The sequence below is a fragment of the Aulostomus chinensis genome, chromosome 1 (assembly GCF_037954235.1).
Source record: "Aulostomus chinensis isolate RoL2024-O1b breed Wild chromosome 1, RoL_Achi_v1.0, whole genome shotgun sequence".
Classification (NCBI taxonomy): Eukaryota; Metazoa; Chordata; class Actinopteri; order Syngnathiformes; family Aulostomidae; genus Aulostomus; species Aulostomus chinensis.
In genome coordinates this window covers 16879915-16904974 of record NC_141320.1, presented here as the reverse complement: position 1 = coordinate 16904974, position 25060 = coordinate 16879915, and the positions used below count along the sequence as shown (strand labels likewise).

General features: G+C 46.2%; 1 protein-coding gene and 2 non-coding genes across 3 annotated transcripts in view; 2 read left to right on the top strand and 1 right to left on the bottom strand.

Moving 5' to 3' along the window:
- Positions 1 to 9: 9 nt before the first annotated feature.
- Positions 10 to 25060, bottom strand: part of LOC147270577 (uncharacterized) — a 41786-nt gene continuing 16735 nt past the window's right edge. Inside the window, exon 2 of the mRNA XM_086205257.1 lies at positions 10 to 573. Coding sequence (XP_086061383.1) covers positions 10 to 573 — 564 coding nt within the window. The remainder of the gene's footprint in view (positions 574 to 25060) is intronic.
- Positions 1776 to 1847, top strand: trnae-uuc (transfer RNA glutamic acid (anticodon UUC)). The gene has a single exon. It is a non-coding gene; the product is annotated as a tRNA-Glu (tRNA).
- trnae-cuc (transfer RNA glutamic acid (anticodon CUC)) lies at positions 13900 to 13971 on the top strand. The gene has a single exon. It is a non-coding gene; the product is annotated as a tRNA-Glu (tRNA).

The following is a 25060-nucleotide window of genomic DNA, read 5'->3' as shown; positions in this document are numbered from 1 at the left end:
AGACTTTCCTTAACTGAGAATTTTTTTGCCACAAACCATGCAGGAGAATGGTTTCTCTCCAGCATGCATTCTCACGTGTCTTTTTCGATTCCATTTTGAGAAACTCTTGCCACATATTGAGCAGAGGAACGGTTTCTCCCCAGTGTGTACGCTCATGTGTGATTCCAGATTCCCGTTAACTCGGAATCCTTTGCCACAAAACGGGCAGGAGAATGGTTTCTCCCCAGTATGCGTTCTCATGTGTGTTTTCAGATGTTGCTTTCCTTTGAATCTTGTTCCGCAAAATGAGCAGGGGAATGGTTTCTCCCCAGAATGCGTTCTCATGTGCATTTTCATATGTTCATTTTCTGAGAATTCTTTGCCACAAAATGGGCAGGGGAATGGTTTCTCCCCAGTGTGTATTCTCATATGTCTTTTCAGATTTCCCTTTGAGAATCTTTTGCCACAAACTGAGCAGGGGAATGGTTTCTCCCCAGTGTGTGTTCTCATGTGAGTATCCAAACTACTTCTGTAACTAAAACCTTTACTGCATGTTGAGCACCTAAAGGGACGCTCATCCTCACTGACTTCAGTCTCAGATTCAGAAGGACCAAAGTTCACATTCCCGATGATCTTTGATTCTCTTTCAGTCTGTAGTTTTTGCTCTTTTGAGCTGCAATGAGTCACTTCCTGTCCTGGTCTCAGTTTCTGAAGCAAATTCCTCCTTGAGCCAAAGGGTTCCTTGTGCTCAGAGGAGGCCGTGTTATCAGGTCTGACCCAATCATCCTCACTGACTTCAGTCTCAGCTTCAGAAGAGTCTGACATCTGGTCTTCAGTCTGGGGTTGTACAAGTGGATCTGGATCTACCTTGCTGGCTGGTTCTGGTTCTGGTCCTCCACTCTCTTCTTCATCAGCTTCTGTTTTCAGAGGATGAACTGGGCTGCTGCTCAGAGACTCTTCTTTCAAGTTCTCCTCAGTTAGACTCTGATGAAGCTGTGGGAACTGAGGTTTCTCTTCGTCCCCTTCACTCTTCACAGGGACCAGAGTGAAGGGGAACGTGGTGATATCAGCCTCCTGCTGCCCTTGAAGCTGCCCTCCCTCCTCACTGGTCCAGAGCTCCTCCCACTCCTCTTTAATGTGGGGGGGCTCTGGGTCCTGCAGCTCAGGGGGAACCTCTTCTTTGATCACCAGCAGCTGCTCCACATCTGCAGGACACAAACAGCAACATCAGAAATCTCTTCATTTGACTCTGAAACAGCGGAGCAACATTTATCCTATTCAGCTGGCGATTTATCAAAGATATCAGATCTTTCTGAAGACAGGCTGTGTGTGTGTGCGTGTGTGTGTGTGTGTGTGTGTGTGTGTGTGTGTGACTGAATAATAACCAGACTAACTTTTATCATTGACCAAGTCGAGTTGACTCACTAAATTCATAACTGAATGATTATTTAATTAATAAACAGAACATGTGTCTAAAGTCATGATCAAATTCATGTAAAATCTGAGCAACGAGGGTTTGAAAATGTTCCAATGAGACAAACCAATGTTGACAGTTAAAGGATCTTAGTTGTGGTGGCAGCAGGCCTGTTCCAAGAGCTTTGCTCACATTCCTGATCAGGCTTCATAATGGTTCTGGACCACTGTGTGATAGAAGCTGATCCTGCGGGTGGACTGTCTTTAGGGGGCTGAGGTGTCTGGTGGTCTTGGTGGACCCTCTGCATCTCAAACTGAGACCACAGAGTCCTGTGTTCTTGAGTCATTGTCTATAGTCTCTGTTGTTGGAGAGCTCAGTGTGGTCCCTGATGGTCTAGTGGCTAGGATTTGGCGCTTTCACCGCTGCGGCCCGGGTTCGATTCCCGGTCAGGGAATGAGTTATTTAGAGGTTGAGGGAGAGGTGATCAGGTGGTCCACATGATGGTGGAGGTGATGAACTGTGAATCCATCATGGCTCCACTCTCACCCCCATTGTAGTGTCCTTGGTTCACTCTGCCATGGCCCCATGTTGAAGGGTGACTGTCTCATTCAGGTTCAACCCTTTGTTAGACTCTATTAAGCCACTGACTCCTGCAAGGACAAACTCTGTAATCCTCCTTAGTAGCTTTGGTTCCTTGCAGCACAGAAAGTCCATTCACTGATGTAGGAACTGGAAAACTTAGAGCTCCATTCCTTCCTCCATTGAGCAGAACAAACACAGAACAGAGAGCAGTTCCTCCTACAGTTCTCAGAAAGTCTGAGGGCACCAAAGAAAGGAGGGAAATGCAATCAATGTTGAATTCATTTACATTTCTTATATTTGATCAAAGCTAGAACTTAATAAGCTGCCATCAACCTTGATGACCAACTCCTTCACTGTGTAGTTTAAAGTCCCTGGTTTGATTTGTGTCAGGACTTCAGAAGCTCCAATCCTCTCTAAGGTCCAGTGAGAGTGGAAGAGATTATAAATGAGAGAAGCAGGGCCCTCACTCAGAACTGAACCAGCTCAGTTGGGAGAGCCTTAGACTGAAGATCTAAAGGTCCCTGGTCCGATCCCAGGTTTCAGCAGAGGAGCAGCATTGACTTTACTTTCCAGTGGAGGAACTGCAGACATGAAGGAAACTAACATCTTGTCCTGTGCATTCTTGTGACATTCAGGACATTTTTGGAGCCTCTTGTTGGATTTTGCCACAGAGAATCAGAGCCAATCAAAAGCCTGGTGGACTTCAACATGGAGGACTGAACAAGTCAAGAAAGCATCAGTTTGACCTTCACAGGTGTTTCTGTTCCTGTCTCAATGCTGTAGAAAGAGCCTGAGGAGCTCAGACGGTAGAGCATCAGACTTTTAATGTGAGGGTCCAGGGTTCAAGTCCCTGTTCAGGTGCTGTGGAGGTTCCAGTGTTTGACAACATGGTACTGGATGAAGTTTAGTGTTGAACAAACTGTCATCATCAAAAGTAGAAGTGTTCTTGTCTTGCCACTGTGAGACAGTCGCTAGAAAACTGACCAACAATAATTTCATGTGGCATGCAATTAACAAAAGACTACAAATGACACTGGTCAAGTCAGTTTTATTTGTATTGCGCCAAACAACAAAGTTCTCTCATGACTCTTTACTAGTAGAGCAGGTCCAGCACCAAACTCCTTCAATGAACCTCCACCCAACAATTCTCCACCAGCAGCACATCCTGCAACAGTGGTGATGAAAACCTTCCTTTTAACAGGCAGGAACGTGGAGCAGATCCAGGATCAGTAGAAAGGGATGTTTGCTTTGACCGGATGGGGGGAAAGAGAGCAGGAGAGCGGGGCAGAGACAAAGACAGAGAATGGAGGAAGACAGATATACAGAAGGAAAGAGAGGGACAGAGATAAAGAGAGAGAGAAGTGAAGAGACTGGTGGACAGACAGGAGAAGTGGTGAAGGGTGGATGAGGCGTCATGAAGCCTGTGGACGCCATGACACTGTGTTACTGTCACTGAATACTGACACCTGCTGGACTGTAAACTTCCCTGCAGGCTTGACCGACTGAACTGACACTGATTTGATGACCCGTGAACACAATGAGATCATTGAAGTCTTTGCGTTCATACTGGATCGTTCCATGTCTTTGAACAATGGGACCATGATGTGAAAGTCTCAGTGAAAGTGATGGGAATGAGGACGCTTTGTTTTTACAAATTTTTAATAAAAAAGAAGTTTTTCCAACGTTTTCAAATCAAGTCTGTTGGGTTTCTTGAAGCGATTTCTCCTGCCGTGGAGAACACACGCTCACATGGCCCTGATGATGACGGCCTGCACAGGAAGTCTGTGGCCAGCAGGAAGAGGCTGGGACAGGCAGTCTGCTGGCTCTTCAGTGCACCAGAGGATCTTGAGTCCGTCCAGTATCTGCTAGTATCGCTGTACTTGCTGTACTTGATGTACTCGCTGTACTTGATGTACTCGCTGTACTTGATGTACTCGCTGTACTTGATGTACTCGCTGGAGTTCCACTTCTTCCAAGTCTCCGCACTTCATCATCCAAGTGCTGCCACAGGTCATTTAAAGAAAAAACAAACAAACAAACAAACCGTCCTTTTAGTACAATTTCCAAAAACCAACACGATGATGAACAACATGGCTGATGGGGCTGAGAGAGCTGTGATGGAAACGAAGCTGCAACAGACGCGCGGACCAGAGGGAGGAAACCACGGCGTTTCACTGCTTTACATTTAGAATCTCACGCCAAGCCGGAGAAGCAGGTCCTGAATCAGTCACATGGTCACTGCTGGCTGGCGAGGCTTCGGACGTCACCACATACGTCATCAATACGCGCTTCACAGAACGAGACGAAGACGCGGGAAGCTTTGAACACAACAAGGAAAGAAGGAGAAGTCCGTGAACCCCCGGCCTCGGTCTTTGTCTCCTGAAGGCTGAGTGGCGCCGGTAGAACCTCAACATGTGCGCCGCGCAGCTGCTGCGGGTGTCGGTCCAGGAGCGGATCCTCGCCGCCGCTGAAGACTTCCTGCTGCAGCTGGGAGAAGGAGACTCAGCGGCTGGAGTCCCGGTGCTGAGAGCGCTGCTCACCGAGCGGCTGGCGGCGGCCGCGGAGCAGATCGTGGCTCTGCTGGAGGAAACCGTGGCGGAGTACGACCGGGAGAACCGCCGGCAGAGGTTGCTGCTCGATGCCGTGGTGAAGCCCCGAGTCAGGCTGGACAGAGCAGGTGAGTCCCGCAGGGACCTGCTGGGCCCCGAATTCAGCCAGGAAGTGGAGCTGCAGAGGCCCTCAGAGAGCATTTTAGGGGATTTTAGGTGTAAAAAGCCATTTCCGGGTTGTGTGTGAACGTCTGAAAGGTAAAATGTAAAAATTCAAAGGTCAAAATCAAAGGGTAAACTAGTTTTTCTGTGGATTGTTGTCCAGCCTTCTTTTGTAGTTTTTACCCTGTCCTGTTCAGCAGCAGCATCCATGTTCCTGGTGCCATGTTGGACTGAAGCAGTTCTACTCTGCTAAGGAGGAACCTGATAAACTCCTCCTATCACCTTCTGTGTTGAACTTTATTAGGAATGTGTTGGTTCATTGATGAAGCTACCGGACTGAGACTCAGGAGAGGACAGGAAGAGAGAGCAGGGACAGGACAGGAAGAGAGAGCAGGGACAGGACAGGGAGGACAAGGGGGGGGGGCAACAATAGGAGAAAAACAAACAAACAAAAACAGTAACAACAATAACAACAGAGATTTATCGAGGATTCGATCTGAAATTCTACTGGTCACCAAGAGACAAACTATAAAAATAGACCAGAGAGAGAGAGAGAGAGAGTAGAGCCAGCAGGTATTTCTTCTCAGAGTATTACAGTTCTACAACACAGAACAACAGAAGTTATCAGTCGAGAAAAACTCTCACTGACCTGTCTTTGTAGCCAGAGAGGCGTGTATTTTGAGACCAGGTGTGTGTGTGCGTGTGTGTGTGTGTGTGTGTGTGTGTGTGTGTGTGTGTGTGTGTGTGTGTGTGTGCTACGGTTTGTCTTGGATGCTGTGGGTAGCTGACTGTAGCTGATGTGGGGGACCAGAACATCACACCCCCAGTCCAGGATAGCAGGCAGGTCAGGACCAAACCACCAGGGCACCCAGAAACCCCCTGAACACAGGGAGCCCCAGGAACCCCCCCCCCCCCCCCCCAGGCCCCCAGGCCCGCGCTGGTGCAGTTAGCAAAAGGGGCAGCAATGGACCCACTCCCCGCCCCAGCTGCCCCCCCATCCCAACATGGGTGCAGGGTGTGTGTTGTGCGTGGGAGTGTAGATGTGATGGTGTGGATGACTAGAATGTAGTTAAAATCCAGGGAGGCACCCGGGGCGTGGGAGCGCCGCCGGTTGCTTGTTTGTGTGCCATTTATTCTTTTTTATATATAAATATTAATATTAATATTGGCCCAGACGTTATGTGTGCCAGAGAGCTAAGTATTTCCTGTGTAGGTGTTTTTTGTGTTGTGTTATTTTTTGATGGCGCCATGAGGATCATGAAGTGAAAGAAACAAAGACCTGACGCATCAGTGGATCTCAGGAATCGTCATTCCAGGGCTGGAACCTGAGGTGTGAGTCACTGTCAGTGGTCAATGTGAAGAACACTCCCATTGACAGGCATCAGAAGCATGTTACCATTGAACTGAACCAAGACAAGACCAAGCTGAGGAGACATTCACACTGTGTTGCTAACTCCTGCTAACTGAGTCGTGTGTGACAGGCTGGCCCAGCATGCTGTGCATGTTGGTGTCCTTGTGTCGTTCTTCTGTAGGCTGCTACGGTGCTACCTTGTTAAAAGATGATCCTGTAGACTGGAAATTATATCAGCCCATTAAAAACAACCTTTTTTTCTCCACTGCCCGGTTGGCCTGGGCTGGACCGGCCATTAGGGAATCATTCCACTTCTCCCAGTGGCCAGCACCTCCCTGGCTGTGAGTGCAGGTGGGCTGACATGTTTAGCATCGGTACAGGTTCCCTCTGGTTCTAGGGACTGAACTCTCATTCTCCTACAGGGTCTCATTCTAGAAATGAACATTCTGACTAGCAGATGTGATGATGAATGGACAAAACCATTCAGCAGAGGGGACCTATGACCTTTGACCTGGGTGACACAACGTTGATCCAAGCATCTGAAGCCAGCGTTTCTGTTCCCAGTTTGCTGACTGGTCGTCAGTAGCAGGACGTCTCTTTTCATTGAGTTGATTTCTGTTTCTGTCTGTTGCTCCGCTGTTTCAGAGTCAAATGAAGAGATTTCTGATGTTGCTGTTTGTGTCCTGCAGATGTGGAGCAGCTGCTGGTGATTAAAGAAGAGGTTCCCCCTGAGCTGCAGGACCCAGAGCCCCCCCACATTAAAGAGGAGTGGGAGGAGCTCTGGACCAGTGAGGAGGGAGGGCAGCTTCAAGGACAGGAGGAGGCTGATATCACCACGTTCCCCTTCACTCTGTTCCCTGTGAAGAGTGAAGGGGACGAAGAGAAACCTCAGTTCCCACAGCTTCACCAGAGTCTAACTGAGGAGAACTTGAAAGAAGAGTCTCTGAGCAGCAGCCCAGTTCATCCTCTGAAAACAGAAGCTGATGGAGAAGAGAGTGGAGGACCAGAACCAGAACCAGCCAGCAAGGTAGATCCAGATCCACTTGTACAACCCCAGACTGAAGACCAGATGTCAGACTCTTCTGAAGCTGAGACTGAAGTCAGTGAGGATGATTGGGTCAGACCTGATAACACGGCCTCCTCTGAGCACAAGGAACCCTTTGGCTCAAGGAGGAATTTGCTTCAGAAACTGAGCCCAGGACAGGAAGTGACTCATTGCAGCTCAAAAGAGCAAGAAGTAAAGACTGAAAGAGAATCAGAAATCATCAGGAACGTGAACTTTGGTCCTTCTGAATCTGAGACAGAAGTCAGTGAGGATGAGCGTCCATTTAGGTGCTCAAAGTGCAGTAAAGGTTTTAGATATAGAAGTGGTTTAGGTACACACATGAGAACACACAGTGGGGAGAAACCATTCCCCTGCTCAGTTTGTGGCAAAAGATTCTCTGTGAAGGGACATCTGACAACACACATGAGAAAACACACTGGGGAGAAACCGTTCCCCTGCTCAGTTTGTGGCATAAGATTTTCAGTTAAGGAACGTCTAGAATTACACATGAGAACACACACTGGGGAGAAACCATTCCCCTGCTCAGTTTGTGGCAAAAGATTCTCTGTTAAGGTTTGTCTGACGAGACACATGAAAACACACACTGGGGAGAAACCATTTCCCTGCTCAGTTTGTGACAAAAGGTTCCCAGAAAAGACATGTCTGATAAGACACATGAGAACACACACTGGGGAGAAACCATTCTCATGCTCAGTTTGTGGCACAAGATTTTCAGAAAAGGGATCTCTGAAAAAACACATGAGAATGCACACTGGGGTGGAACCTCTTGTCTTGACAGCTCTGAAGCAGACAAGAGTGGGAGATGTAGGTTGAAGGCCAAATAATGACTTTATTTAAACCAATGATACATCAAAGATGAACTCAGTGAGCGATGTCACTGTCAGTGAAGTCTATGGTTGTGGTTGTGTGTGAGTGTTAGGGAGGTGTAAGGAGGAGACGATGGATGAGGAGGAAGAGAGGCAACTCGAGACAAAACGTCCACCACCATGTTGTCGTCCCCTTCACATAGTAAATATCCAGGCAGTATAACTGCAGGAACAGAGACCACCTGACTGGTCTCTGGTTGGGACACTGCAACGAATGAAGGAAGGTGAGTGGATTATGGTCAGTGTAGACAACGTGTCTACATGGAGAACAATGATGAGAACACACAGCTGAGAGACATCAGTCTTGCTGAGTTAGTTAACAAAGGAAAAGATGAGACGACGCAACAGAGAGACTTCCTTTGTCCATCCTGTGTTGTGTGACTGAAGCTGAGGAGAAACTGAAACTAATCATGGTGGTGGAGGCCAGACTTGAGGGTTGTGGGTGTAAAGAGTTTTTGAAAGCAGAAGGGAAAACACAGCAGGAAAGAGACAGGATGAAGCTGAAATCATGGAGCCACCATTGGACAGGAGGGTGTGAGGGCTGATCTGATTTCTCTGAGGTCACCATCAAAGATCCACTTGGCACCAAGTACTGATCTTTATAATGAAGTATTGATCCCTGATCAAACACTGAATTGTCTTTGAGATGTGTGAAAATAAATGAGTGGGTGGAGTCTCTGATATCAGTGATGTCATCCAGCTGTTTGAGAAATATGTGGCATAAGCTGGAGCCTCCGGTGAAGTACCTTTAGTAGTAGTACACATGCAGTATACGCTCAGTACCGGCTCCTACACAGACACAGCGAGCGCTGCTTTAACAAATACATGGTTCCTATGGGAGGGATTGCTTGGATTTCCGGTGTATCAGGACCAGGACTGAAGTTGGTCCCTGACCGTCCTGGAGGGGCGGCTGTAACACAGGATGAGTTTTCACAGTGAAGGTCTTCTTCTTCTACAGCTGAATTAAAGTGTAAACAGCAGTCTACACACCTTTAAATGTCCTTATAAACTTGTCTTTTCATAAACTTTCTGTTCTCTTTTAAAGTCGTCAGTGCTTTTGTTTCCATGTAGAGGCTCTACTTGATCACCACCCTTGTGTTTGACTATTTGGAGTGGATGTTATCTACAGACATCTTTCTACTTTAAATAGATGAAAGACTTGTTTTTCCATCTCATGTTGTTCCTGCAATGATTGAAGGCAACAAACAACAACACATAATTTGCCATTTTTCATGTTATTTTGAACTTTTCCATTTTTATCTCAGTTCCGGGTAAAAATCCTTCTTCCTCTTCTGTGTTTTACGGCAGCTGTTCTCTGAGTTTGAAACTCCACATTAGAACTGCAGCATCAATCAATCAATCAATCAATCAATGGATTTGGATGGATTTTGCGTTTGTTTTGTCTGCTCTTTTTTTCGTTGTACTTGTGGTCATCATTGTCTCCAATCAGAAAATCTGAGGCTGGGACGTCTTGATGACGCTTGAAGACAGGAAGCAGGTCTCAGAAGAGTGTCGACAGTCTGGTGCTGCATTTCTCTCTCTTCTAGACTCAACTGGTGTCCATCAGTCTGTCCATGAACGCCCTCACTGTCACAACCACACCTCCACCTCCTCCTAACATGTGGAACTGAAGCTGAACATCTAGTTGTGTTTCCACAGAACGCTTTTATCAGACCACCAATCAATCACTTTGGAATTTGGACTGATCAACTACAGTCCACTCAGGAAAACAGTGGTTTCCAGATGTTTGTCTGATCAGGCCACACCTGGATTTAAGGAAGCGATTCCAGTGGTGCTAAATTCAGTGTCGTGTCCCATTGTTACAGAGGACACTGTTGTCAACCTTAGTCCCTCCCAAATTGATAGTTTTATCAATAGAGCAACAGGCACCTTAGGATCAACTCTGGACTCATTTGCCCCACTAAAAACTAAATCTATAAATCCAAGGAAACAAGCACCTTGGTACAATTCAGAAACCAGACAGCTTCAACAAAAAACCCAGAAGTTCAAGAGAATATGGCGCTGCCCCAACTGGAGGAGTCTCATTTAGTCTGGCAAGACAGCCTTAAAAGCTATAAGAAAGCCCTTCGTATAGCGAGAGCAGCCTACTACTCAGCACTAATAGAGGAACACAAGAACAACCCAGGTTCCTCTTCTTTCATGGACTTCTTTAATGACAAAATTGTCCTTATTAGAGAGAAAATTCACCTCCTCCTGCCATCAGCTGACAACATGGCACCTATAGCCTCAGAAGCCTTAGAGGCTGCTGGAGGACCAGACGTACACTTGATAGTTTTTGTACCGTGAGCCTTGATGAGCTCAGTTCAATAATTTCCTCCTCTAAACTATCCACCTGTCTTCTAGACCCCATCCCAACCAAGCTACTTAAGGACTCTCTACCCTTCGTTAGCACCTCCCTCTTAGATATGATCAATGTGTCTAGTATCTGGTTACGTCCCACAGTCCTTTAAAGTGGCAGTAATTAGACCCCTCCTCAAAAAGCAACCCTGGATCCAGAAGTTTTGGCCAACTTCAGACCAACATCAAATCTTCCTTTTCTCACCAAAATTCTGGAGAAAGCAGTTGCTAAACAGCTCTGTGACTTCTCCATAGCAACAGCCTATGAGAGGATTTCCAGTCAGGGTTCAGGATTCATCCTAGCACAGAAACAGGACTAGTCAAAGTTACCAATGACCTCCTACTAGCATCAGATGAGGGACTGGTCTCTGTGCTGGTCTTATTAGATCTTAGTGCAGCTTTTGATACCATTGATCACCATATCCTTCTACGGAGACTGGAACATGTCATTGGCATTGAAGGAACTGCACTTAACTGGTTCAGGTCCTATTTACTAGGTCATCTCAGTTTGTACTGACTAATGATAAACCCTCGGAAACCACTGCAGTCTCTTATTGTGTTCCTCAAGGCTCTGAGCTTGGACCAATCCTCTTCACCCTTTATCTGCTTCCTCTCGGTCACATTATTAGGAAACACTCAATTAATTTTCCCTGCTATGCTGACGACACACAGCTGTACTTATCAATGATCCACATGAAATAAATGAGCTGACTAAACTGGAGGCCTGTCTAAAGGAGATAAAAAACTTGGATGACCCTTAATTTCCTTTTATTGAACTCTGACAAAACTGTGTCATGAAATAACTTCTGTTGTGATTTGGTGACTTGACTTGACTTTTAGGTTAGAATTAATTTTAAAGCAGAGAACTCTTCCCTCTTCAATCCTGTCACTCAGTGTTGTAAACTGTTTCAAACAAATTCTACTGTTCAACAGTTCAAGTGTTTGTAATGAAGCTGAATATTCTCCTCTACTTTCCTCAATTGTGTTTCTTTCATGTCCTCCTGAGATCAAAGACAGAATTCTAGTTACTGTCAAAGCCCTGATGACATCGTCAGGAATTCTGACTTTGATCTGGAGACTCTTGCTTTAATCTTAATTTGATCTGACTAATGTTTTAGTTTAGGTTGCATGATACCGACCACCTCATTTCTCCTGATGGACTGGTGACCTGTCCAGGGTGAACCCTGCCTCTTGAACAATGTCACCTGGGATCACCCCCCCCCCCCGTGACCCTTAAAGGATAAGAACAGAAAGTGGATGGAGGGATGGACTCAACACTGAAATCAGCTGATCTGATCCACATTCTAATGTTTCCTGTCCCTCTTTAGGAGTCAGTGAGAATAGTAGTGTATATAATAATGTATATCCAACCTTGTAGTATCTTTCCAAAGCTTTGAGTATTTCTTCTTGTTTCTACTTGTAGTTTTAGTGTCTGGATCTTTTCTTTTGATATCCTGCTGTCTGCTCTTTGCTTTTGGAGCTTCCTTCCCAACAACTACCAGGCCTCCTGGGTACTGTAGGAAACATGGTCAAGTTCTTCTGACTTCTCCAGTAACGTCCTGCTCACATTGGTCTGTCTTCATTTTGACTCCTCCCACTGCCACAATGACCAGCCTTTATACTCTTGGTGACTGGGGCCCTGGTTGCTGCAGGCCTCAACACCAGCCTGTGGTTGTGAGCAGTGCAGAACAGAACTGACAGTATCTCCCATGCAGGACCTGGGTCAGCGCCTGGTGCCAGCTGGGGCACCGCTTTAACCTGGACCCCTAGAAGATCTTCTCCAGGAACTGGCCTTTTTGGTTCCATCAAGGCCTGAGAGGATGGTGAAGAGTGATCCTCCACCAGGCAGCACAGTCAGCAGCAGCCATTTTGTTCCACTAGAATCAAGTATGATAGTGACAGACTGGTGAGTACTTGCTAACTGACACTTCCTGTTTTTACTGCTATTCTTCCATGAATGTGCTCATGTTGGCTGGTCCCCAACCACAGTTTCAAAGCCATGATGACATCTTTCATCAACAATCAGACTTATATTTTCTCTATTTGGACAAATAAGGTTTCAACTGACACAGCTGGCCAACGTCCTGGAGTTCATTCAGCCTGGAGAACCAGGTGCTGGTTCCTTCTTTTACCAGGCAGGAACGGGCAGCAGATCCAAGATCAGTAGGTGCAGATGTCTGCTTGACTGGTAGGAGGAAAGAGAGCAGGAGAGCTGGTCAGAGACAAAGACAGATCATGAAGAAGGAGTGCTGTATTCTGCTAGCACATGCTAGTGACAGTCAGAGATCAGGAGTCTCAGCAGGGAAAGATTCATCTCTTATTTCAGAGGACAATTGGACGTTCACTGGAAGACAGTGAATGTTTGAGGGTCAGAGGTGAAAAGAGGACAAGTGCACCTGTTGTGTGTGATGGGGCACCAGCATGGAGGAAGTTGTCAAACATTTTGAGTGAAAAAGCGTGAATCTTCAAGTAAAGAATTAAAATGATTTAGTTAACAATGAGGTCTCTGTCATAAAACAAAAGGAACAACTGACTCCCTCACCATTTCCACCCTCTTCAACAGATTCACATTTCAAAACAACCAGGTTTATTTTGTTCCCTTCTTTTAGCAGAGGATGGTTTTGATCCATCCAACTCTGGGTTCTGGGCCCAGCACGCTTCCTCTGTAAATCCATATTTTGGGTTCTGGCTTGTTCTGCTTTTCATTTTGTGTTTGTATTAAAGTTCTGTTGCTGAAAAAAATACTTTTTTTCCTTTTTAAAAACACACACACACAAATAGTTTGTCTTTGAGAGAGGACAAAAAAATATTTGACTGTGCTGACATTAAGATGAATTTTTGAATTTCAGTCTCCTACAAAAGTGTGTGAATGTGGTCGTTGTGGCCGAGTGGTGAAGGCGATGGACTAGAAATCCATTGGGGTCTCCCTGCTCAGGTTGGAGTCCTGCCAACAACGTTGAACTGTTGACAATTTAAATTTGACTCATTTTTCCTCCACACTGTCCTTCATCACAGCATTTAACATCAGGACTGCTCCCAGATCAGCTCCATGACCTCATCCCTGCACCAGAGTCCCACCCAAGTTCATCAAAAACGGCCAAACATAAATATATAATATGTATATAATGTGAACACACCTTTACAGGTGCGTTAATGTGCTTAATAATAGAGAATGAGTGAAGGGTTTGTTCAGAGTGGAGTGCAGTACCACAGTCAGGCCAGCAGGTGGGGCTTTCGTTGGTGCTGTCGACCTAACTGCAGTATCTGTGCTCTGCCAGCAGAGGTCGTGCTTCACCACCAATCTTCTCGGGTGTCTGAGTGGTGCCGCCATGTTTAGGTCGTAGCAGGAGGACGTAGGTTGGTACTTGGCAGTTCGGACGTAGCGAAAGTCAGTTTTGAATGGAGGGCTGAGTTGGAGCAGAGGGGGGACAGGATCCTGGGGGTGGACTGTCTTTCGGGGGCTGAGGTGTCTGGTGGTCTTGGTGGACCCTCTGCATCTCAAGCTGAGACCACAGAGTCCTGTGTTCTTGAGTCATTGTGTATAGTCTCTGTTGTTGGAGAGCTCAGTGTGGTCCCTGATGGTCTAGTGGCTAGGATTCGGCGCTCTCACCGCCGCGGCCCGGGTTCGATTCCCGGTCAGGGAATGAGTTATTTAGAGGTTGAGGGAGAGGTGATCAGGTGGTCCACGTGATGGTGAAGGTGATGAACTGTGAATCCATCATGGCTCCACTCTCACCCCCATTGTAGTGTTCTTGGTTCACTCTGCCATGGCCCCATGTTGAAGGGTGACTGTCTCATTCAGGTTCAACCCTTTGTTAGACTCTATTAAGTCACTGACTCCTGCAAGGACAAACTGTAATCCTCCTTAGTAGCTTTGGTTATTGATGATCTGCAATGGTTCGTGGGGGGTGGAGCCTATCCCAGCAGCCCTCAGGTGAGGGGCGGGGTTTATCCTGGACAGGTCACCAGTCCATGGCAGGGCCAACACATAGAGACAGATTGATTATAAAAATGTTCATCCCCAGTTTGAAGTTAGAGACAGGATTTAAGTGTGGAAGGTTTTTGTCTTCAATTTAATTCTGAGTGTTGTAAACTGTTTCTAACAAACTCTACTGTTGAACAGTCAAAATGTTTTCTAACCAAGCTGAATGCTCTCATATACTTTTTAAAGTTGAGTTTCTTTCATGTCCTCCTGAGATCAAAGACAGAATTCTAGGTACAAATAAATACACTATCAAAGCCCCCTGATGACATCATCATCAATTCTCTCTTTGATCTGGAGGCTCTTGCTTCAAATAAAAACCGTTGTTCCATGGAAAGATTTGCATATAAACACACAGACACACAGACACACACAGACACAGACACACACACACACACACACACACACACACACACACACACACACACTCCCAGTCACTAACCCATATTGTCACCACTTAAACACCACTAGAGTATTGACAGAGATTCCACATGTTGGTCAACCAGAGAAGCTCCAACTGGTGAAGGTCATCCAACCCTGCATGAAGGTCAACCTCCATCATCTGCTGCTCATTAGCAGGGACTTAGCTCCAATGGTGGAGTGCTAGCTTAGCATGTGAGAGGGAGAGGGATCCATGCCCTCCTTCTCAGAATACTTCAGCTTGTTCTGTTGATCAGAGGAGCTGCAGGGTGATGAATGCTGATGTTTGTCCACTGGTGTGATAAAGTGTCCCCCTGTTACTGAGATGTGGATGAACACCTGCTCAGGTCAAAGCTGCAATCAAACCAGGGACTCTGAACCTCCCACACAGTGAAGGAGTTTGTCCTGCAGGTTGATGGACGCTTTGGAATTCCTTCAACATTGATTCCTTTCCTGTCTCCTGCTGAGTCAGCATCCAGAACCTGGTCAAGAGGAGGCTGAGAGCTCAGGAGGTGATGTGACGGCTGGTTGGACAACTCAGCAGCCAGAGCTTCCAGTCTGAGACCCCAGCTCCACACCATGGAGAGCCTCCTGGATGATGTCCTCAAGCAGCGTCCCTGTTTGTCTCCTGGCTGCACCTGGACGCCTTAACAGCTCTGAGAGTCCAGCAGTGTTGCTCTCTGTCCATCTGATGTCCGTCCTCTCCTGTGTTCATCTGTTGAGGAGAAGGGAGATGGATTTCTCTTCCTCTCTTCTCTCCAGACGACCTTCATGTGTCAAACTACTTTGTGCTGCTCAAAGATCAAACTGATCCAGTGGCTCCAGGTGCCTCCACCTCTCTGGACTCAATTCTGACTTTGATCTGTGTCTGTCCAGCCAGTCCTGAGTGGATCCAACAGTTTCCCATGGGTGACTCTGTCGTGGTCTCTCTCCTGCTGTCTCCAACTCTCAGAGTGCTTCTACTGGTTTCTCTCCATCGTCCCTGTTGCTAGGCAGAGCACTGGTGAGGACTGAGGCCAGTGATGTCATCACCTCCAGCTGAGACCTGCCAGGTGGTCCTGCTTCATTCAACTCTGCTGCCTCTGCCACTGCCCTGACTGGTGAGGCTGACAGCAGGTTCTCTCTCATCTAAACTCTCTGTTTACAATGGAGGCTGAAATCCTTGTGATTGGTGGTTCAATCATCAGGTCTGTTGAACTCCCAGGTGCCATCACCTGCTGTCTTCCTGGTGCCAAATTTGTGGACATTATTGAACGTCTCCAGGACTCATCGACCTCCACCCCTCCTGCAGGTTCTCCCTGTCTCTGTGTGGGTTCTCTCTGGTTCTCCAGCTTCCTCCCACAGTCCAAAGACATCAAGAGGGTAGTGGTTACCTGGACACTCTAAATGACTGAGTGTGAATGGTTGTCTGTCTGTGTGTGCTGGTCCTGGGATGGACTGGCGACCCATCAAGGGTGAACCCCCTCCTCACCCATTGTCAGCTGTGATAGGCTCCACCCCCATGTACCATTGCAGACAATCAGTATAGAAATGGAAACTTAGCTGCTATGTTGAATCACTAAAACCTTCTGAAGACTTCTTTTGCTTCAGTGGAAAAGTAGAATGTTATTAACTCTCTCAATGATTTGAATTCTGACTTCCACCTCTTTTTATCAGATCCACATTTCAAAACAACCAGGTTTATTTGGCTCCTTTCTTTTAGCAGAGGATGGTTTTGATCCATCAACCTCTGGGTTCTGGTCCCAGCTCTCTTCCTCTGCTCCTCTCTGCTCCTCTCTGCTCTACCATCTATTAAACAGGCCTTGATTTAGTATTATTTATTTCTTTTATTATTATTATTAATTATTTTATTGACTTCACACTGATAACCAGGAGGTAACCTGGTAGTCAGAGCAGCGGTGCTCAGGTCTGTGGACTCAGAGGAGGATTATGTCTGGATCTTTTCTTTTGATGTCCTGCTGTCTGCTCTTTGCTTTTGGAGCTTCCTTCAACAACTACCAGGCCTCCTGGGTACTGTCGGAAACATGGTCAAGTTCTTCTAACTTCTCCAGTAACGTCCTGCTCTCATTGGTCTGTCTTCATTTTGACTCCTCCCACTGCCACAATGACCAGCCTTTATACTCTTGGTGACTGGGGCCCTGGTTGCTGCAGGCCTCAACACCAGCCTGTGGTTGTGAGCAGGGCAGAACAGAACTGACAGTATCTCCCATGCAGGACCTGGGTCAGCGCCTGGTGCCAGCTGGCCAACGTCCTGGAGTTCATTCAGCCTGGAGAACCAGGTGCTGGCTCCTTCTTTTACCAGGCAGGAACGGGCAGCAGATCCAAGATCAGTAGGTGTGGATGAAAAAATGAAGAAAAAATAAAAACGAGAAAAAGCAGTTTGGTTTGGAGTGCATTCCTGCCTGATGATCTTGATTGGTACAACTCTCCTTCAAGTGTGGGGAAAACAGCAAAAAGAGTAAAAAACTTGACATTGAGAGAACAAAGACTTCTAAGATCAAACACAAAACTCTGAGATCAAAGGTTGAAGTTCCCCAAGGTTCAGTTTTAGCTCAGACCCTCTTCAAGGTGGAACCAGCAGAGGTGCTCAGTAGAGACAACTGGACAGCAGCAGGACAGAACAGAGGCTCTCCACAATGGCAGGAGACAGGAAACAGGTTTGGACCATCTGGGCTTCTGTCCACTTTGATGTTTTTCAAACATTGAAGGAAATTGTAAAAATCAACATTGTGGTAAACGTTGGTTTGCCAGTGTGTTTACATCAGGATTTCTAGTTGAGAGTGTTTGCTCATCTGTTCCAGAAGCTTCTTCTAGAGTTGAGCCTGGATGAGTGGAGGGACCTTTTTGATCATCAGGACTGGTTGATGGCCTGATGGTGCATCAGGGTCATCATGGTCCTCCACCATCTGCAGGGGTTCCAGGACTGTTGTGGTGTTTGTGGGAACTGCAGGGAGAAGCCCTCAGACCTGGAGAGGAAGTCCTGATACCAGCAGACCCCTCACCACCTGCAGCCTTTTCCAGCTCCACCAAACCCACCATTCACTGCCTCCTCATCATCTGGGCATCAAAAGCAGCTCAGACCTGCTGCAGCTCAGAGACCTCAGCCATTTTTAGGATGTCTCCATGATTCTCCTTCACAGGATTTTCATTCAGAAACAAGAGAACTGTCAAAGACCACAACAGTTTTCAGCTTGCTGCTAAACAGTACTTCAACTACCATTCCACTGTGTAATGGCAGTGACTGATGTGTACTATATGCAGTACTAATCAAGTACAGCTCTGACTGATACTTTATCTCCAGTGATAGGAAGGATAAGAATGTTGAAATGGACCCAGCAGGAAGAGAATCTCAAGTCATGGCAACTTTACTGAGCAGCACTCAGTTAAGTTCAGGAAACACCAGACATTTTTACCACCTGTCAATGAAGTAGTCAGTAAAATAAATACCGTAAATCACCAATTAACAGCCTGGTGTCAAAGTTCCGCCGGGTCTCATTTGATGGCCGAGGGTCCGACCTCATTTTGTAAAGTAGACGCCTGTCTCAAATAAACGCCAGGCTTGTTTAAACGCCTGGGGGCCGTTATTTGAGATCAATGTTATCTTAACTTGGTTTCATGTAAGATTTTGCAATTTATTTTTACTTCCCAGTAATTTATGTCTCATGATGTCAGTGCACCGCAGACAGCAAATCTTCAAGCTCACGGTTCCATGCAAAAAAAAAGATCTTCAAGGTGGTAACGCGTCATTGTGAATGTGTAGATCTGCTATTTTGGCTGCATGAGACTGTCGTGGAAGTGGAAGGATACGGGCCTCAAGTTGTCACGCCCCTTTTCTTACTAATAAAGTGTTCTTGTGTAAAGTGTTCTCTGGACAATCTTGATATTTGCACTACTGTTCTTTAAAGTACTTCAGTATATTGTTATACCTTGTATACCTATTGCTAAAAAAATAATAATAGTGGCCCAGTGCTGGCCAGCGCCAAAATAAAAGCCTGTTACCAAGAGACGCCTGGTCTCTTTTAAACGCCTGGGGTCCACATCGATTTTGCTACTAATTTGTCATTTATGGTACATATGCACGCGCACACACACACACACACACACACACACACACACACACACACACACACACACACACACACAGCCTGTCTTCAGTATAAAATGGTCTGTCACGTTCTCTCACGTTGGAAGATTTCTCTGACTCCATTGTGAATACAGAGATTCTTCATCTGCCACCTGAGTCTTGATCCACTGATTCCTCTGATCCACCTCTTTCTGCTCCAACAAGGCTGACATGGATCAGGTGGGTCCATGTCATCCAATCAGGAGGTTTCTGCTCTCAGTTAATTTTCTTCATCCCAGTTTAGATTGATTCTTCTCAGCCTGATGAGGGAGCATCTGATCAGGTGTTTGGCTGCTTGTTGGTTGTAATTCCATAGATTTTAATCTCAGATGTTATAGAATTAATAAGAACATCTTAAAGACCTTTGTCCAACACTTGAAACTCACCTGTCTGTCCAGGCCCAACTGGCCTTTGGTAGTGAGGTGGTGGATGCATGTGTTTGAAATGAGGCTGGTGTTGCTGTGAGGAGCCACTAGAGGGAGACACCTGTCGTTCCTCCCAGCTGACAATGAGGCTTCACAGCTGCATTTGAAGCTGTCCTTTATTGGTCCCAACTGTCTTGAGCTCAGGGGCCTAACTCACCAACAACACTTCCTCCTGGTCATGTGGTCTGTTTGTCAGGAGATTCCCAATCCAAAGTTGTTGACACACAAGAGAAGAAAACACGTCAAAGTTTGTTCATTTTTATGAATCAAACTGAAAATGAACAGAAGAGTGACAATGAAAATGGATTCAAAAATAATAAATAATCATGAATAATGAATAAATACTCAGAATTTACTGGCATTTGACTGCATTTTGTGGTTAATCAGTAGATGAAAGGGTTAGGATTAGTTAGGCACTTTATAATTAAAATTGACTTGACTTGACTTTTAAGTTAGAATTAATTTTAAAGCAGAAAACCTTCCCTCTTCAATCCTGTCACTCAGTGTTGTAAACTGTTTCAAACAAATTCTACTGTTCAACAGTTCAAGTGTTTCTAATGAAGCTGAATGTTCTCCTCTACTTTCCTCAGTTGTGTTTCTTTCATGTCCTCCTGAGATCAAAGACAGAATTCTAGCTCCTGTCAAAGCCCTGATGACATCATCAGGAATTCTGACTTTGATCTGGAGACTCTTGCTTTAATCTGAATTTGACCTGACTAATGTTTTAGTTTAGGTTGCATGACACCGACCACCTCATCTCTCCTGATGGACTGGTGACCTGTCCAGGGTGAACCCTGCCTCTTGAACAACGTCACCTGGGATCGCCCCCCCCCCGACCCTTAAAGGTTAAGAACAGAAAGTGGATGGAGGGATGGACTCAACACTGAAATCAGCTGATCTGATCCACATTCTAATGTTTCCTGTCCCTCTTTAGGAGTCAATGAGAATAGTAGTGTATATAATAATGTATATACAACCTTGTAGTATCTTTCCAAAGCTTTTAGTATTTCTTCTTGTTTCTACTTGTAGTTTTAGTGTCTGGATCTTTTCTTTTGATGTCCTGCTGTCTGCTCTTTGCTTTTGGAGCTTCCTTCAACAACTACCAGGCCTCCTGGGTACTGTAGGAAACATGGTCAAGTTCTTCTGACTTCTCCAGGAACGTCCTGCTCTCATTGGTCTGTCTTCATTTTGACTCCTCCCACTGCCACAATGACCAGCCTTTATACTCTTGGTGACTGGGGCCCTGGTTGCTGCAGGCCTCAACACCAGCCTGTGGTTGTGAGCAGTGCAGAACAGAACTGACAGTATCTCCCATGCAGGACCTGGGTCAGCGCCTGGTGCCAGCTGGGGCACCGCTTTAACCTGGACCCCTAGAAGATCTTCTCCAGGAACTGGCCTTTTTGGTTCCATCAAGGCCTGAGAGGATGGTGAAGAGTGATCCTCCACCAGGCAGCACAGTCAGCAGCAGCCATTTTGTTCCACTAGAATCAAGTATGATAGTGACAGACTGGTGAGTACTTGCTAACTGACACTTCCTGTTTTTACTGCTATTCTTCCATGAATGTGCTCATGTTGGCTGCTCCCCAACCACAGTTTCAAAGCCATGATGACATCTTTCATCAACAATCAGACTTATTTTTTCTCTATTTGGACAAATAAGGTTTCAACTGACACGGCTGGCCAACGTCCTGGAGTTCATTCAGCCTGGAGAACCAGGTGCTGGTTCCTTCTTTTACCAGGCAGGAACGGGCAGCAGATCCAAGATCAGTAGGTGAAGATGTCTGCTTTGACTGGTAGGAGGAAAGAGAGCAGGAGAGCTGGTCAGAGACAAAGACAGATCATGAAGAAGGAGTGCTGTATTCTGCTAGCACATGCTAGTGACAGTCAGAGATCAGGAGTCTCAGCAGGGAAAGATTCATGTCTTATTTCAGAGGATAGTTGGACGTTCACTGGAAGACTGTGAATGTTTGAGGGTCAGAGGAGAAAAGAGGACAAGTGCACCTGTTGTGTGTGATGGGGCACCAGCATGGAGGAAGTTGTCAAACATTTTGAGTGAAAAAGCGTGAATCTTCAAGTAAAGAATTAAAATGATTTAGTTAACAATGAGGTCTCTGTCATAAAACAAAAGGAACAACTGACTCCCTCACCATTTCCACCCTCTTCAACAGATTCACATTTCAAAACAACCAGGTTTATTTTGTTCCCTTCTTTCAGCAGAGGATGGTTTTGATCCATCCACCTCTGGGTTCTGAGCCCAGCACGCTTCCTCTGTAAATCCATATTTTGGGTTCTGGCTTGTTCTGCTTTTCATTTTGTGTTTGTATTAAAGTTCTGTTGCTGAAAAAAAGACTTTTTTGCTTTTTTAAAAACACACACACACACACACACACACTACAGCCAAGCATATAGAATGATACAGTCTGAGGTGGTTTTGACTGGTAGGCACCAGTGTGCACTGTTTGGCACTGAAGTCACGTGACTGAAGTCATCCAGTCATGACTGAAGTCATCCAGTCATGACTGAAGTCATCCAGTCATGTGACTGAAGTCATCCAGTCACGTGACTGAAGTCATCCATTCATGTCAGTGATGTCACTCTGCAGGACTGTCACTGCCGTCTCATTCTAGAAAAGAATCCAGACTCCACCTGTGGCTCCATGATAACTGAGGGACCTCTGGTTGGAGGCTGGACGATGATGTTTGGTCTGGGGGGGTTAAGATGGTGGGGCTGTTTCAGTTCTAGTGCTGAAGGCTTTCACCATGACAGTCAGACTCTCCTCTGTCCTTCATGGTCCCTCAAATGTGCAGTGTGGACCTCACACACTGAATTTAGCCTGAAAACTCTTCATGAACAGCAGGAGACTCAGAGTCTCTGTGGCGCTCGGCTGTTAACAGAGAGGCTGGTGGTTGGAGCCCCCCAGGGACCAGGACCAGGCTCTACTGGTGCTGAGGACTCTGTTGATCAGCTGCTGAGTTGCTACTTGATGTCAACATTGGTCTGTTTCATCCTGAGTAGTTTGATCCTAGCAGAGTCGCTGCATCGATGATCTGAATGTGGACGGACAGACTGACCCTCCACAGCAGACGCCTGTCACAGATCTCTGGATGAGACACTTTGAGGTAAAGCCAGGTTCTGCCAGTCCCACTCACATGTTTCAATCACATGTTCAGAGATGGGTTTGTTGTTCCTGAATCCATTTCTTATTTTCTGATCACCTTGTGGATTGTTCATCATTCTCCTCATCACCATACTTTAGGTTGCAGTACGAACACCTGAGTTAGTCTGGGGTTGCAGGAATCATACAGCATCCAAATAATAGCAGGTTGAAACATTTATTTAAAAGAGTTTAACATGGTTACACACACACACACACACGCAGCCTTTCTTTGGTATAAAATGGTCTGTCACGTTCTCTCACATTGCACAACAACACAACAAACAAAGACGGCAGGTCCAGTGTGGTCCTGATAAGACCACTGGACTGCAGGGTCCCAGTATCACTGGTGACAATGGTTTTACCAGCTGGGACCTTGGACAAGAACTTCTCAGAGGAAACTCATCATGGAGGCTCAGTGAAGAAAACTAGACCTGAGCTGCCTGCTGGAACCTAGCAGGTGAAGGACAGAGCTCCACCTCTTTAGAGACACCACCACTGTGGGCTCATGTTGGCAAAAGAAGTGGGTCAGTTTTTGACACACACATACACACACACTTGGATATACATGCCTTTAACTGCTTCAATTACTGCAGGAACCAACCAGAACCATCCAGAACCTGAACCTCTATATCTGATTCTGGGTCTGTTTGTTTTCATAGGCTAGCACACGGCACAGGTCGGCCTGGTTTTAGAAAGTTTCTTGGAATCCTTATTATCAATAAAGTATTAAATATTTTGCATAATAAATGCATGCATGGCCTCATATTTTGCCATTTTAACGTGCTTTAAGTTGACGGTGCCCACCTGTCGTGTCAATGTTTCTATGTTTGTCTGTTCTGGTCTGAATGAAAGTGGAGGTTTTCTTGGTCATGTGATGTGGATGAGAGTTCAACTAGAACTTCCTGATTCAACAGGATTTTAGTTTGTTGGGATTTTGTCAAAGCCACCAACCAAACCTCTGAGTGGTGCAGATGTCTGCTGCCTCCTCAGAGCAGACTGGAGCTCAGCCTCACTCACCTGTGGGAGCCCCAGCAGAGCCACCGTGTGATGGAGTTTCAGTTTAGGCTCCAAGGTCCTGGATTGAATTGGTGTTTTGTGTTTTTAGGCCTCCTGGCACCGATGAATGAATGAACCATTGTTCCAGAGGGAGCTGGTGTCAGGTCAGTCCCTGTTTCTACAAGACCTCCTGCTGCAGAGCCACACTGGGAAACATCCATCCATCCATTTTCTTCCACTTATCCTGTTTAGGATTGTGTGTGTGTGTGTGTGTGTGTGTGTGTGTGTGTGTGTGTGTGTGTGTTAAGTCACAACAAAGTTCTCTCATGACTCTTTACTAGTAGAGCAGGTCCAGCACCAAACTGCTTCAATGAATCTACACCAACAATTCTCCACCAGCAGCACATCCTGCAACAGTGGTGATGAACACCTTCCTTTTAACAGGCAGGAACGTGGAGCAGATCCAGGATCAGTGGGGACGGCCTTCTGCTTTGACCGGGTGGGGGGAAAGAGAGCAGGAGAGCAGGGCAGAGACAAAGACAGAGAATGCTGTCCTAAAACAAGGACTGTTCAGTCAATGGTAGAGCAGAGTGGTGCAGAGGAAGCGTGCTGGGCCCAGAACCCAGAGGTCGATGGATCAAAACCATCCTCTGCTAAAAGAAGAAAAATAAAATGAACCAGTGTCTTTAGAAATGTGTGTCTGTTAAAAAGAGGTTCATAAGGATTTTTTCTTCCTCCACAATCACCAATGATTGTGAGAGTTAACAACAGTCCACTTTCTGACTGAAGCAAAAGTAGACTTCAAAAGGTTTTTCTTTTTCAACATGGCAGCTAAATTTCCATTTCCATTTCCTGCAGGACAGGTTAAAAAAAGGGAATGACATGACCAAACTGGGAAACATCCATTTTCTTCCACTTATCGAGGGGGGTGGGGGTGGGCTGGAGCCTATCAATGTAAAACATTTGAAATTCAGATCCCTCTTCTTTTCACAATCCTGCTCCAGCAGAGTGGCTCAGCAGAAGAGAGCTGGGCCCAGAACCCAGAGGTCAATGGATTGAAACCATCCTCTGCTGAAAGAACAAATAAAACAAACCACAACCAGGCTCTACAATCAGTACCCCCCCCCCCCCCAATCTGGGACCAAAGGTTTGCACCTACAGCTCCTAAGGAGCTTCCTTGGGCCACTCTCCCCTTTTGGCTCCACCCCCTTTAAGGAAACCACCAGGAAGAGGTGAGGACTGACCGTGACGACTGAAACTGCCACATTTACATGAGACAAACTTGACAAACACAAAATACCAGGCCTTGCACAGTGATTCCCACTGACTGACACTGGGGTCTTCATTTTCCACAGGCAGGATGGCCGGTCCCCCTGTGCTTCCCAGGTCCCTCCCTGGAACACATGGCATATAAAATGTTTCACATGTTTGCTGATTCAATAAACCTGACCATTAACATGTGTGTGTGCCTCTAATTTACATAAACTGTTAATACCAAGACAAATGTTACCTTCAATTAATCATTGATGTCATGGAACCCTTGGTCTCCATTACATTGGTCAACCAGAGAAGCTTCAACTGGTGACGCTCATTCAACCCTGCATGAAGGTCAACCTGCATCATCTGCTGC